General features: G+C 40.1%; 1 protein-coding gene across 2 annotated transcripts in view; it reads right to left on the bottom strand.

Annotated features, from left to right (window-relative positions):
- Nucleotides 1–9,099: 9,099 nt before the first annotated feature.
- Nucleotides 9,100–16,112, bottom strand: part of PDS5A (PDS5 cohesin associated factor A) — a 71,879-nt gene continuing 64,866 nt past the window's right edge. The window contains exons 30-34 of one of the 2 annotated variants that reach the window (XM_066631852.1): nucleotides 15,680–15,825; nucleotides 13,780–13,885; nucleotides 12,643–12,998; nucleotides 11,384–11,534; nucleotides 9,100–10,261 (exon numbers count right to left, since the gene is read on the bottom strand). In XM_066631852.1, coding sequence (XP_066487949.1) covers nucleotides 10,169–10,261; nucleotides 11,384–11,534; nucleotides 12,643–12,998; nucleotides 13,780–13,885; nucleotides 15,680–15,825 — 852 coding nt within the window. In that variant the 3' untranslated portion in view covers nucleotides 9,100–10,168. The remainder of the gene's footprint in view (nucleotides 10,262–11,383; nucleotides 11,535–12,642; nucleotides 12,999–13,779; nucleotides 13,886–15,679; nucleotides 15,826–16,112) is intronic. The other variant, XM_066631853.1, reaches the window with a different exon arrangement.

Here is a 16,112-nt window from a genome sequence, read left to right as displayed (position 1 = left end):
TTACTTGGGAATAACTGATTCTCTGTTAACACTGAGAATGCCATCTCTTTTTTCTAGTATTTGCTGTGATGCAATCAGTTTTTTGGCAATAGCTACCTAGTTCTATTTTGGGTATTAATTTTAGGTAGGGGTTACTTATGAAGAATCTTATAAGTCACTCTTGTGTGCGTTTTTCCCTGGTTGACACTTGGAAGTCTTGTTGGATTTATTTTTTTTTAACTGTACATATGTTAAATGCCAGTAGATGTTTCTTCTAGATTGATGTTTCTGCTAACACACTTGTACATACAGTCAGTCTTTCTGTTCGTTATGAGATATCTGAACCTCCAAATCATTAGTTTTATAAGTCCAAACAGTTGTGTACCTTTGTTGAAAGGTGTAATCATTACAGAACTGCATCAGGAATTACGTTTGAACTAGATGCGGAGATGTGAGGGTACAATCTGAGGTTATCGAATTCTACAAGCTAATTTTTTCCCACTCTTTTGTACAGTAGATAGGAAAGTTTACATCAGCCCATTTTTTTGCTTGAAGAACAGACAATGGACTGCATCATCACTTTCATTCATGTGTCAGGTTCCATAGCTGTTAAGCATCTGATGCAAAATAGAAAAAGAAATGGGCCTGCATAACTGATGCAGGATTATTTTCTGCAGTAATGTCTACCTTGTCCATAGTTTTCGAATTAATAGGACAAGAAAAGTCTATTGTAGGTTGTTATCTGTGTAACATGGAATGCAGCTGATCTCTTCACATCCTATTTATGCATTCAGTGATTGCGTGCTTTTTTCTTGCAGTCATGTAAATCATTTTCAGATGCCAAAGGAAATGTGATTTTTTTGGTCATTCCTTGATATTTATTTATTTTTTTAAGCAAGCTGCTGCTGCTCAACAAATAATAACCAGGGCAAACATAACCCTGGCGGTCTGCCATTTGTGTTTGTATTTTTTTTTAATGGTCTATATTTTAGATGTGTTCATCTACAACATTGTTTACCCTGGTGGTAATTGTGTAAATGGCTAATGGATTACATTGTTCCTTGTTCTTTACAATTTATTAAAGAAAAGAACATGGAAATTGTTAGATGGGATAAAATGTCTTCTGCTTTTCCATCTGGATGATGATAATCCTTCTAGGGAAGCTTTCTGTGATTGTGTCAAATAAGACTAGAGAGGCTTTGAACACAGGAGAAAAAGCTTACGCTCTACACCATAGCTATGCCTTTTTCCTCTTGGCTACATTGCTCCTTACATAACTCTGTGTGTGTGTGTGTGTGTGTGTGAGAGAGAGAGAGAGAGAGAGAGAGAGAGAATCATGAGTGCACAGGTGCTAGGTTTCCCTTCCATGGTTCTAGTCCCCACAGTGGTTTTGTCATGGCACTGAGACAGCAGAAGTTTCTGGAGAGTCAGAAAATGCTTCGTTGAGCAAGAATTCTTGACTGAGGTCAGTGGCAACTAGGAATTTCAGTGTTGGTAAAGGACTTGTTTTGTGCTTGGTGGTAGCTGATTGAACAGAATAGATGTAAAATACTGTTAGAATCAGACTAAATGCAGCAGGGTTTTGACTTGAGAATGATGGTTATTCAGTGGATCTTCATTGGTTTCTCATTATTCCAAACAAAACAAAATCATTTATTAGTACCCTTACCATCACGGTCTGTCCATTTATGGTGGAGGAACTGCTGCACAATTTACCTATTCATATTAATTGATGCTGTGATTTGTCACTTGCAGCTGATTATGCAAGACTCTCTTAATGGGAGATTTAGACAGCCCATATGTTGCAAACAAATTAAGATGGCTGGAACTGATTGGTATCAGTGGATACTAAGAAGAATCCCAGTCTGTGTGAGTTCAGTCTTCTCTCACTAATTACCAAGGCAAGAGAGAGAAGAACTGCCCTTCCCATTGTTGAAGGTCTCATCGGGTCCTCATAAGTGCCTAAAACACCAAACCTCTAATTGGATTCAAAAAGGTTCTAATAGAAAGCCAACTGGAGTAATAGTGAATTTGGCTGTGTGTTAACCTGTGAAACTGCCATTGAAGACCTGACAAAATGAAGTCCTCGTGTTTTGTACAAATTAGTTCCTGCTGATTTCCAGCCCAATCCTATGCTTTTTGGCACCCACTGGAGCAGCGGTGCTAAAGCGGCTACCTCTGTATACAGCGGGCACTGGGAGTCTCCTCAGGGGAAGGGGACTTTTGTCCCCTTGCCCCAAGGAAAGCCCTGGCAATGGGTCTTCGGCTGTTTTGCTCGGGCAGACACGAGAGCCTCCATGTTGGGCCTTCTGGGGGCTGTGAACTTACCCTGGCATCCGTGCATCCTCCTGCTGCCAGTTCTCGGCCTGGCACCTGATTAGCACCAGCCCAGTGCCAGCACTCCCTACTCTTCAGGTGCCATAAATGTGCTTTGCAGCATGTTTACAGCACCTGATGCTAGGGCTCAGTGCTGGCACTAGGGAAGTATAGGATTGGGTTCTTAAATTCTAAAAACACAAAGCTTTTCAGCAGCATTGAAACTCAGCTACTGCTTTTGAGCAATCAGATATTTACTGTATTACAGACACATCTTTTTGTTATATCTGAATGGGAATACCTGAAGCAGTGGTTCCTAAACTGTGAGCTGTGGCTCCCCAGGGAGCTGCGGAATCCTTGTGAAAAACCAACCACTCTATATAATGTGTAGGATTGTAGCTCTAATGGGGAGCTGTGGCTAATGGACCTATAGGTCAAGGTAGCTGCCAGTTGAAAGTTCAGGAACCTCTGACCTGAAGAATAGAACTGTGGCCTTTTATTTGAAAAGAAAAATTGAGTGGCTGAAAGGAAACTGTCTTCAAAGAAGCAATGTGAACAAACTATGCAACACTGTCTCTGGAAAGTATAAAGTTAGACATTTGTAGAATATGCATGTTGCTTTCAAAAAAAGCAGCATCAAACAATTCTTCTCCCATCTACCATTTAATGGTGTCAATGACTCCTGGATTAAAAGACACAACAGTACAGTCTTTGTTGAGCACAGTGCAGGCTGTTTTTGTAAAGGTTATCTAGAACAGTGATTTTCAACCTTTTCCATCTCAGGGCACACTGACAAGGCACTAAAATGGTCAATGCACACCACCAGGTTTTTGACAATTGACAAGGCACATCATGTTGCTAGTGGGGGTTCACATCTCCCATTTGCCCTATTAATAAATTACCTTCCCCCAAATTCCTGTGGCACACCTGTGGACCACTCACAGCACACCAGTGTGCCATGGCACAGTGGTTGAAAATGGCTGGTCTAGAATATGCCGTTCCTCTGCAAGACAAGGCAAATGCCATGAAGTGAACCATATGTGGGTATCTACAAGGTGTCACCCTACATTTAGAATACTTATCAATAAGTTTTCTCAAGTGGATTCAGATAACACTTTCTTCAACTGCAAACTGGTGTTTGCCATTGCTGTGAAAGGAACAGGGTTTTCCAAAGAGTTGCAACTCTTGATGGGCCCCATCAATCATGCCTTCACCAAGTTTATTGGTTTGCGATACACATGATGGCTGTGCAATCAATCATGCATGGAATTTGTTCAGGCAGTCTAGTTCTACAGGGGTCCCTTAATGCACTAACTCTAAAAAAAAAAAAAAAAAACAGTGGGGAAGATTTTTACACAGGTAGTTTCAGGCTACCTTCAGGAAGTCTGGCTAAATTAAGACTGAGTTCATTTTGCATATACTGTATGCAAAGAGAAAAGTCCTATTGCAAAAGTAGCAGCGGTTGTGCTTAGAGAGCAAGGTGTCTTTTCTCTATCACACACACTTGTGATGCTTCAACAGTAACATGACCAGGTCGATGGTGGGTAACAGACTCGTAGGTGGCTGCGTGGGGATTGCGCCCAGTGAACACAGTTCATGCTTGCTGGCTTAGTTTGTGCTGCTAACTTCATATGCTGGTTGTTCTCAAGTATGCTCAAGAGCCCATACTTGTGTGTTTCTCCATTGACTTGGAATCTATTCCCAAAGGATAAAAGGTTTTAGTCTACATCTATTGTTCTATAGTGCTCCTTTGGTCATCTGCTTTGTAGCCATTGTGGGGGAAAAAATCTGCCCATTAGTTTGAAATGTAGCCATTCATTTAATATATTTCAAAATAATGCCAAAAAGAATGAAGGTACTATTAATCTATTATAAAGTGTGCAACATGGTGCTCTCCATTGCTGTCTAGAGAGGACTCTTTTCAGACAAGTGATTTGTATGTCTGTTGGAAGGTCCTTGCTGGCAAGTTACCATATTCCATCTCAATTTGTTGAGTGGTTTTTTTTTGTCTCCCAACCCAGATGACATAAGGGTACTTGTAGGACACTCTCAACTGAACGTTTGACTTCCTTGTAAGCACTGAGTGGGTTGGAATGCAGCTTTGGAGTGGGTGCGTCTCTTGAGAATAAAAACTACACAACACTTTTGTACACAAATTTTTTAAATAAATACACATTTTAAAAAATGTTGATTTCCATTGCAAATGCTTAACAATAAATGCATGTTTCCCTGAAAAAGCTTTTCATCTTATTTTATGGTAATAAATCTCTCCAGAACAGGAAATAGTGCACTGGTGTCATTTTACATGCCTGGAATAGTAACCAATAGACCAGCAGTGAATAACTCCTAATCTAGGTTGATGTAATGAATGAGGCAGGCATGTGGATGGGTGAAATCCATTTAGAGTATGTGTGAGAGGTTTTTACAAGTTCCTGGTCTAGGAACTGGCATCTGAGTCAGACTCTGAGAAGTCTTATAAGAAGTGATGACTTGCAGGATTAGCAAAATCCTATCGAGTATACATAATGCATGCTCCTGTACTATGAAAAAGTGAGCCTCACTGCAGGGGTTGAATAATGCCTGAATTGTCGGCATGGGCTCACAGGAGATCATAAATGTTTTGTGCGCCTGGTGTGCAATAAAATTCCAACCTGCTAAATGATAAAGACAAGCAAGCTACTCACCATGACAGTGGGAATTTATTCCAAAAGGTGTTTGTATGAGCGAAGTGTCAAGGAAGAACCTGTACTCTTTAAATGGGTAGGATAAATAATGTTTATTTATGATAGAACATAAATATATGTTCTATCATATAGCTGAATAAATCCCTCAGTGACTCTAAAGTAGTCAATTTGTATTTAGTTTTAAACAAATATTCATTTCCAAAAAGCTAGTTTAAGCACCTGACAGTAATGCCACTTTTTCCGGAGCTTGGTCTAGCACAGCATTTCTCAACCAGTGGTACTTGAGGTGGTATCCAGTGGTAGCTGGACCCCCACCCCCCACCATGCCTGGCAGCAAGACAAGCAGCAGTAGGAGGCAAGGCTTGCTGGGCAGAACTTCAGCATGCCTTTTTTCCCACGCCTCTTTCTGGTGTTTGTCAAATTGTTGCTGGTCTTCCACTTTGAAAGTACCTGACAATGACATAATTGCTGGTAACTTCGGGTGGTACTGCCAATAGGTGGGCCATGCAAAGTGGTACAGTGGGGAACAAATGTTGAAATGCTAGTCTAGAGCAGGGGTGTCCAAACTTTTTGGCAGGAGAGTCACATCTCTCTGACAATGTTTTGGAGGCTGGGGAAAAAAATTAATTTACATTTAAAATTTGAATAAATTAACATATACAAATATATTAGACACAGAACTTTTATGAATGAAAGAAGGTCTTGCAATAGCACAAGGGCTATAAAAAGCCTTGCACAAAGCAAGGCCAGCCTTTCCTTTGCTGCTGCATCACAGACGTGAAACAGCAAGCAGTGGAGGGAGCCCTCGTCCCATAGCTCATGCGAGAGGTCAAACAGTTGACCTCATGCTGAGAGCCAAAGTCTCATTGGAGACTGGGGGCTCCCTGTGGGCCAGATTGGGAGTCTCCAAGGGCCACAAGTTGCCCCCAGGTTGGGGTTTGGGCACCCCTGGTCTAAAGCTTACACAATTTCAAACTCTTCTTTGCCTGCTCAGAGCTAATTGTGGTGGTATTTAACACCTGGACATTGCATATTTTAAGTGGCCGGCCACTCAGCTTTGTAAGTGCATCTGCCACTCAAAAAGTAAGTGGCTGTTCTTGTGTGTGTGTGTATAGCTCTCCTACAGTTTTGTGTTTTAGACAAAGAAATGCTCATAGATTTTCAACACTTAACAGTACTTTGAAGTCCCATTTTGTTCAGTGGGGCTTAAACCAGGCTTAGTTTATACTAGGAATACCTTTCTCAGGCTTGTTGGTGGAATTCTGGCATTTTTCCTCCAACACTAGAGTACTACTATTGCTGCTGATACTGTCAAAGGTTTTTTTCACCTTCTTGGAACAACCTATACTGCTATACAAGTTGACCTCAATGAGTTAAGATTTTAAACAGTATGTTACCCAACCTTTCAGGTAGCTAAATTATAGCCTTGGGCTTTGTGTTCAGGCACTTAAACTAAGCCAGAGGTGTCAAAAATAAAGCCCATGGTCTGGATATGGCCCCTCCATGATACTTGGGCTCTTGGACTACCACCATCAACTGCTCTCAACTGCAAACTGACACCTTGGCAGAAGTGCTGTTAAAAGGTTTGGCCTGTTTGATAACTGGGCTCTCCCATACCTTGAAAATATGATCAAGATTTGTCTATTTTCTGTAATTTGCAGCTAATAAGTTCCCAATTGAGGAGTGTGCTCATTTCTGGTCATCTATTTTAATTATACCACATCCTGCTTAATGAAGTGACCCTCAGCAGGTGCCATGAATGCTATTTGGCCTGCTGTTTGAGGTGAGTTTGTCACCCCTGAGCTAAGCTTTTGCAGCACAAGTATCTTCACAAATTGCTACCAGTAAAGATAATTCCATTTTAAAAAGGACTTGGAAGCACAGCAACTTACTGATTCTTAAACTGGCGCATAGTAGGGTGCTGCCTTTTTGTGTTAGGAAATAGCATACACACATGGTGATCTCCCTTTTCCCTGTCAAGTATTTTAACAAAAGGGGAGATGAAGATAATGCCAGGTGCTCCTTTTAAAGACTCCTAATGACTTGCATGTTGTCTTAAATCATACCGAGAACTTGTGAACACAATTCTGAAGTGGGAGGGGGGCAGGTCAACTGGTGCCTTAGCTAGAGCCAGGCCCTAGGCTAATATTTTCACAGGATGTCTGAATAGGGTCTGGCATAGCCCTACATAGCTTGTTCAATGAAGCAGTGAAACTCCATGCTGGCACCTTTTGCCACAAGTCAAGAATTGCTCCCATTGCACAGAACAACAGACTAAAATGGCTCTGCCTGTATGCCAGAACCTAGAGAAATACACACACTCTCCAGTATTTCACAGATAAAACAGAGCCATGCTTGTAACATGAAGTCCAGTATTAAGGATCACTGCTCATACCTTCTCCTCCACTGCTACCAGACTCTTATTCCATCTATTAGAGGTGCCATGGTTTATTCTGCTGTACACAATCACAAGTAGATAATTCTTTTGACTAGACAGCTGTTTGAAAAACACTCCATAGCATATTAACAATTCACAGTGTGCCTCAGCTGCACCACGACATGTCAGTATGTGCACTGTAAGCTGAGTATTCTTACCAATAGATGTGCAACTAGACAAGAGGTACATTTCCCCATGAATAAGTTTAATTTACAAAAATCCTGAATTACAATTACTGTATCATCTTAACCTAAGGTAGCATCCCACAAAGACAAAAACCAGGAATGATTACAGCAGGTGCTCCCAGGACAGGATGCTTGCTATGTTACTTCCAGCCTTTTGAGCAATCCTTACTATGCTGAAAGAATTGTGTTCTGAATAGCATCTTACTTAGCTGAGGTATCCATAACATTATCTTTTAGGTTAGCAGGGGCACCTAGAGATCTGTTTTACTATTATCAAACCAGGTTATCTATTGATAGCAGATTGATAGGGCTATGTAGTTAGATTCCATCTTAGATGGCTCCTGAACACTGCAGCTCATTAATTGTTGACCTTCCTTACAAGACACCTCTTAATGATGACTTTTGGAGAATTGAGTTTCTTTCTGTACCATACTGAACACATCAGCAGAAGGTTCAGGATATCCTGTAGCAGGCAGAGTGAAGGTATGTGAATGCCTGGCACCCCCTCTCCCTAGTGCAGCTGCAATCATACTCCTAACTAGCCCATTTCTTTGTTCAGTAGGCTGTGGTTAGGTCTCAAGTGCTGAGGTACACTGTTCAAGCCTAGTGTGAAGTTGCCCTCTTTCCAGTACTTTCGGGGGGGGGGGGAGTAAAAGGGATCCAGATTCCCTGCCTTTTTTTAGTCAATGTCTCTACTTCTCCTAAAAGCAGCTTCTAAGATACCCACTAACATTACACAGGCCAACACACATTTTGCTTCCTTAAACGTTACACCAATTTCTGGGTGTATTTGGGGTGCCGATTCCAAAAATGGCATCCGTTTTGCCCTATTACGTCTAGTTTTGGAGACACGGCATAGCCTCATTAGTGTATGGTTCAAGCAGCCTCCTCATGAGGAAGCCTACACCATGGCTTCCTCATTAGGAAGCTACCTGAACCATTCACTAATGAGGCTATACTATATTTCCAAAACTAGACATGACAGGGTAAAACGGATGCCATTTTTGGAATCGACACCCCAAATTCATATCAAACCACCATAAAGTTTGGGAATAACTTTTCTGACCCTCAATTTTGTAGGCCTGTGTTATAGAAGGGATTTGCCAATACAGCTTGCATGGGTGTTCCAGGTTGGGTTCCAAACCCACATTTTGAGTCTAATCAGTGCCTGGATGGGGTGACTTCTTATGAACCTGATACTGCCTTGAGTTCCATGACAGAAGAAAGGAAGGATATAATAGCAAATAAACAGAGAGGCAAAAGGTTATTTCTGATACTATTTGATGTACTGCAGCTATAAATACATAGGCTGGAAAAAATACTGAACACTCCTAGCTACCCGCAAGTTTTACTTCCTGCTCTGAAGGATAGCAAAAGTATGACAACTTTAGATGCCAACATAAATGTTTAGGCACCCAGGATCTTTCTGGTTGAGAAATGTAGAGGTGCTATGAAAAACTATGGCAGAAATTAAAGTTTAAAAAAACAACAACACATGACACCTAGAAGCATTTATTTTATACCACAAACTTAAATATGATCATGTGTACATAAAAGTGTACACAGTATGCTGAACAATGCCAGAAAAATTAATATTGATGCAACAGTTTTCTAAATTAAACATTCAAAAAAAAAAAAAATGAGCCAGAACAGGAAGACAAAAACGTAGAACGACTTACTTTCAATCAGCACAATGCTTAAAATTGAGAGCAATCCTAAACATTTTCAATGCTCCTTACAAAGCTGCCAAAAGTCCAACTATTTTTAAAAATTGATTTTTTACATCAATAATAAAAATCTGGTGACATTATAAAATCAAATGCTGGGCTGCCTTTACTCCCTTAAAATTTAGAATATTCCAACAGAACCACAGGAGTAAACCCACTTAAAAGTGATATATGTTTTTATAAAACAAAACAACAATATGTACATTTATTGCAAATTATATTAAACTAAAGTGGAGGGGGAAATTAAAAAAGATGAAATGTCTACTTGCAAATTAATCATCAAGTGATTAGTCTCCCACTCTGATAAAAGTCAGAAAGCAACATGTATAAAAATTGCCACTATGTGACTTTTCATAGCAGGAACTAGAATCTGTACAACTTAATTTTGCTGGAAAGTAGGCAGGTGGAAAGAATTATAAGTAAAGAGTCTCCAAAAGCAAAGCAAATGTGAATTCAGGTATTTTCCATGGATCTTGGCTTAATATTCATTCAGTAGGCCTTTATTTTTTTTCTTGCAAAAAGGTGGGCAATACCCAGTTCTAGGTCTGACAACTGTTAAAACTGCTGTAAGGATCTCCCTCTGACTTGCTTTAAAAAAATGCAGCATGAAAATTAATGAAGTAACACACTTTTAAACTCCAGATATGCAGAAACTGGAATCAAGTGTTAAGCAATTTGCTTAATTATTGACTTTTCATAAAAAAGTCTCTGGGGAAATAAGTACAGATGCTTTTAGCCTCTCTCTCAAGAGTTTCTGCAGATTAATTTCATCTGAAAGGGAAGCAAAGTTTTCTTTCTGTTTTCAGAGCTGAAAGCTGTGAATTTTGAAGTATTCAGTTCCTATACAGGAAGTTTCTTGGTGTTTGCAGAAGCTTGGAGCATGCCTTCATTTGGCCCTCCTTTCTTCCCTTTTCGAGGAGGTTTTCTTTTTACCTTGTGGAGGAGAAAGGAATTTCAGAAAGTTAAACATGGTATGAAAGTTCAACCTTAACCAAGAAATGAACTTAACTTCCCTGAAGGGCATATTATTAGCATTAAAAACCATTTCAATAACACCCTTCCTGCTCTAGGCAGCTTACAAAGAATAAAATAGAAACAGAATAGAATATCAAAGATAAACAATCAAATTAAAAGCAGCATCAGTGAAGCCAAATCCACAGCTGAAAAACCAGATTACATATTTCAAACACTACTGCAGCCATCACTTTCCTCCAAAAGCCAGGTTGACAGATCTCCTAAAGGTGAGTAGCTTAGCAGTCAACCAAACCTCTGAGAGGGCATCCACAAGGTTAGTGCCACCACAGATAAAGTTTTACTCCTAATGGATGTCCTCCATCTCTCCAAAGGAAAGGGCATCCAGAGCAAAGCCTGAGTTGGCAACCAGAATGTATCAGCTAGAAGGCATAAAAGGGGGAAAGTGGTCCTCAAGGTTACCAGGTCCTAAACCTTATAGGGCTTTAAAAAGATTATTAACATCTCAAACTGAGTCCAACAATCAGCAGTCAATGCAACTCATGAATAATTGGGGCAACGTGATTCCATTGTATGGCCCAGTCAACAACCTGGATCTCACATTTTACACCAGTTCATGTTTCTGAATGCTTTTCATGGGCAGCCCCAGATATATAACACAGTTGTTTTCTAATAATAGATTTTTCACTTCAGACATCAATATTGTAGACATTAAAGGCCTCCTCTAAATTTAACTGAAGAAAAGCAATATGCTTTTAAACAATGCTCTGTAATATATCTATGAATTGCGAAAAATTTATTTTAATTCAAAGTATGGACATATTTTCATCATATGGCAACAATGTAGGAGGATCATAAAGATGCTTCAGCATAAGTCTAGAAATCCTCTGCAGCAAAACTAAGGAGAGGACAGAATTCTGTATTTTTTGTTTATAAGATCTCATTGAACTGAATTAAATTTATAAGATATAGAAGAATTATGTGATGTTCAACATATGCAAGAACTTGCTGCTAATCACCTCCTTCCAGCACCTGCAATTATACAAATACATGACATAGCCCTGTATAAACTGCCTGCTGCACCTTCAGGAAGCCTCCCTCTGTTAGATCTGTTTCCTCAGAGTCTTCCTGGCTGCTCTCACAAAGTTTAAACAGATCCACTTCACTTGGAGAATATCCAGGACTTGATTCTATCTCCAACACTGAATCTCCATCACTTCCCAGCACCTGGCTTCTGAAAAATGTTAGAATGGGAATATCATTTGGGAGTCAAATTTTAACTAAATCAAGCTAGGAACTGTGCTTCTGTACTTGGAATTGAGATAACGTAACTTCTGCTTTTCAAAACTGAAATCAACAAGGGCCACCACAAGATTTTTCTTAATGTTATTTGAGAAGCAGATAGAATCTTGTATATAGACTGTTATATCATTGTATTTTACAGATGTGTATGATTATGTTTTGTAGGGGTGTGTGTGGTTTGGGCCATTTATGCTATTAAATATAATGCAGTTAGGTTTTAAGTAAACCAAGTAAGTAGCTCTTTTTTAGTAAGATATAAAATCTGAGATAATGCTACAATGGCTAACTCGAATTCCAGACATAAGACATCTCTTTTACTTTGGGCTGCACACAAAGATCTACTTAGTCTGTCTTCTCTGTCCTCACCTGCAGGGACTGCTGTCTAGAATTTCCCATGTCAGCTGGACAGGAAGACTTTTAAGCAGTTTTTTTTTTTTAAGTGAATGCCATAGGAGAGCATTTGTTAAGTCATCTTCCACACTCCTTCACCTTGTCGTTCATTAACATGGTTATAGAAACCAATTGTTGGAAGGATTCCTTTTTAACAAAAAGTGGATCTCATTATCTGTACAAAGAAAAACTTAAATTCTGCACACTAACAGCATAGATAGGATTACACATCAGTTTAAAGGAAATCTGGAAGTTTTGGCAAGAACTAGGAGACTAAGAGGGATGGGAAAAAGGTGCAGGTCAACAAGAAAGGCAGGGGGACATAAAAAAATATAGGAAGGAGTTTGCAGGAGGGCATACAAGCTGTCCTAAAACTGAAGCCCCAACAGAACCATTTTATTTCTGAGCTGTCACAACACAGCCTTCACCTTCCCAAACTTTAAGCTAACACAATCTGAAATTGGTGGCATGGTTATGACAGATTATTCTACAGTGGTCCAGTGTATACCTGGGACACATACTGTTCAGGACTTAAACTAAATGTTATATGTAGACAGCTTTGGTTTATTAACATGTGTTGCCATGTATTCAAACACATTTGGGAAATGTCCCCAGTTTCATAAGAGAACAGACAAGCATGCACGCTGTACCTTTGTAGATCAATCTGTCTCTGTGCTGGGACGGCTTTCTTTACTGCATCTTGCTGTTTTGGTGCTTTGGCATTACTTGCCTCTAACCCCCCTGGACCTTCTTGACTTGGTGCTGCCCTTTTCCGTCCTCTACCAGATGATTTACTTGTTTCTGCATTTTTTGCTGTGGTGCCCTGAGATTCAGATTTGGGTGGACGTCCTCTCCTGGGTTTGGGAGGGGCTGGCTGTCCGGTCTCATCCGTTTTCTTTTCTTCTGTCTTTTGATGAATATTCTCCGTTCCCGCTGCTGGTGCAGTTCTTTTTTTCCCACGCTCAGTGCTAACATTTCCTTGCGTTGCCTGATCGGAGTTAATCTCCTAGAAAACAAAATGAATTGTTAGCCTGTTCTCAATTGAGCCCCAAAAAGGTCAGGTGGGGTTATACCCGATTCAAAAACTTGCAAGCATTTCTGAAGCATATTTTCAATTGCAACTGCCTTGCAAGCACCACAACATAATTAATTCAAAAGAATTTCATCCTTCCACCAGACCCTTTTTAATACTTAAGGTGGCTTACACTAAGACCATGAAAGCAACAGCATTCAAAAACTGAAAGGCTGTAAAAATGAGTTTTGGGCTGCTGTTATAACATAGATGGACAAGAAGCCATCAAGACAGAATCCCACATGCACTGCCACTGCAGATCCCACATGCCACTGCAAAGAAGTCCCCCTCTTTATTATCCCCTTCTCATGGGAATGGTGGCTGACTGATGGCTTCCGCAAACGTTGAAGCAGTTTTCAAAAATCTTGTAAAACAGCAATTTCTGGATAGCATTAACCAGGGCCAGTATAAGCCTTAGCCACGGTTACAGTCGGCAGCAAAGATGACCATAAAAATAGTAGGCAGCAATTCCTAGAATTCTTTTTAACTAATCTGCCTAAGGGTGCAATCCTAACCCATTTTCCTGCACAAACATAAGGGCAATGCAACTTCGAGGTAAGGGAACAAACACTGCCATACCTTGAGGAGGCCTCCGTAACTGCCTCCCAACTGCAGGATGCAGCACATGCCCCACTGGCACAGCTATGCCAGTGCTGGAATGTTGGTTAGGATTGCGCCCTAAAGGAGGTAAGCGTCATTCTAATTTCAACCATACCTTGTTTTTTACTGGTTCTATTTTTGCTGGAGTAACAGAAATAATTCTTACTGGATTTTCATCATTTTCACTGACACCAGTTTCAGATATGTCTGAGCTCTGCTCTCTGTTGGAGAAATACAAAAAGAATTCAATTAAACATCTGCTTATCTTCGTAACTCTGTCAAACAAAAAGATACATTTACTCTTATTTCAGTCTAATTGGTTAACGAATAAGTAAAAAGATCAATATTTAGAAGTTGACAGCCTTAGAACAAAGCTATTGAAAGTGCCAAATTAAACATTATCCAAATATTCCCAACTCTAAGGAATACATTTTGAACTGATAAAATGGCATATTCTTTTATGAACTCCATCACACTGGTTAATTCTCCACTAAGGCCTCAATATAACACAGCTTAGCTTGCCTACCTGTGTGTTACATAGCGGTTTTCAAAATTCGCTTTTCAAATTCATGATTGCCATAACAGCAACAAACTCAAAATTCTGAAAGTGCATCTTTTCAGCATTTTTCATTAAATATTCCATGCAAACCTGCATATGGACTTAGGATACAACCCTCAGTGCCTCTCCTGTTTGGTGAAATAACTGCTCTGGCATTGGCATCCTTCAGTCTCGGAAGACTATGGTATCGTGCTCTGAATGGTGGTTCTGGAACAGAATGTCCTCTCCAGAGCGCGCAGCCTGGGTAAAGTAGATATGGAGGATAGACTGTTTCCCATGCAGCAAATCCCCCCTCTCCACGTCGCTGAAATGGTCCAATGGAAAGGCAGAAGCCAATACAGTTGGTTCCAGTGGCGTTGCAGGAGTTGCCAGACGTGACTGTGTTCAGCCACGAACTGCCTCAGGGACTCCGGCTCCGGATTTTGCCTCGAGGTTGACTCCTGAAACCTTTTCCATAACTGGATGTAGCCACAAGGCAGTGGAGGTTTGGGATCAGAGTTTTCCTTCTCTCAGATGAGCTGACTTCCCAGGCTATTGAGTCCCATCTACCCGGTAATAACTGCTCTACCCTTGTGCAAAAAGATCTGCTTAAACAATCTCCTCTTTCCTTTGCAACCCCTTACACTCCCATGAAAATCTGTTCCTGAGGATAGGAGGACCTCTCCAAGGACAGGTATTTGGGAGCTACAGAGAAAATGGGAGATTAGTGAAATCACTCCCCCCCCCCCCCCGCAAACTGAAGAAGTACTTAGGACAGAAACCCTTCATCTACTGTGTGGTTTGGGAGCCTAAAATTCAGTAAAGAGGTAATATTTTTGCTTACAAAATTCCTTAAATTGCAAATAATCAAGCTTCATCTAAAACTCTTTGGGATATACTCTAAATATTCACAGTGTGTGCAGGGAGAAGTGGCAATTTCCCTTTCCACAGATACCCCCCATGCCACTTTGTTCCAGAGGGTTCTCCAACTGTCAGAAGCAGATCCTCAGAGGGAGCACAGAGAAGTGCAAAGGGAAGAGAAGATTAAGGGGTGAGAACTGCCCATCTCTTTTGTACTAGTAGTATTTGCATAACTAAATACAACCCCTGAACTATAGTATTACTATTACATAAGAGGTTGAAAAGTTTGCTTAACAGAAAGCAATTGGATGATGAGACTCATTGAACCCAAACTCCAATTCTTGTGTGCACATCCAATTTTGTATCTATTGTATTGTACAGTTATAGGAGCTTTATTACACCAGAACACATTTTATTTCTCAGCAATTTGAAAATAAAATAGGAAAGTTATTATTACAGTAGTACATCCACCAGAATGCATTGCAAGTGAATCAAAGAGCCCTAAACAGTAAGTTCCCATATGGATTAAGCTGAGCTTGTACGATGCCATGCTGATGAAAAATCTCTGCACACAGTAGCCTATTTAAAGAAAAAACATTACTGCAAAGCAGTGTACCTTGATCGGTTTCCTGCAGGGGAACTCAGTTCTGAGTTTACACTATTATTGCTTCCAGTTTCAGATCCTGTGCTTCGGATATATGGCCTCCTTCCAGTTGCAGATAAAGGTTTATTTACTGCACCTAATACACCAGTTGGTTTGGGCTAAAATGGACAAAAGTAAGTTTATTTATGTCTGCCACAGAAGCATGTACAAGGTATAACCCATTTAACTATACAATAATGAAAATACAACTTTTTAAAAAATCAAACAGTCCCCTCCAACTCCATATGTAAAGTACTTTCAAATAATACAATTAAATAGCTGCAGGTATCATGAGTCCAATATGTAAAGATTCAAACATATATGCACTGTTGGAAAATGTACATTTTCAAGTGGCAACACATACCACAAATACAATACAGCCTCATGGCTTTATTCAAAGACCTTC

The sequence above is a fragment of the Tiliqua scincoides genome, chromosome 6 (genome assembly GCF_035046505.1).
Source record: "Tiliqua scincoides isolate rTilSci1 chromosome 6, rTilSci1.hap2, whole genome shotgun sequence".
Taxonomy (NCBI): domain Eukaryota; kingdom Metazoa; phylum Chordata; class Lepidosauria; order Squamata; family Scincidae; genus Tiliqua; species Tiliqua scincoides.
This window is presented reverse-complemented; position numbering and strand designations above follow the sequence as displayed.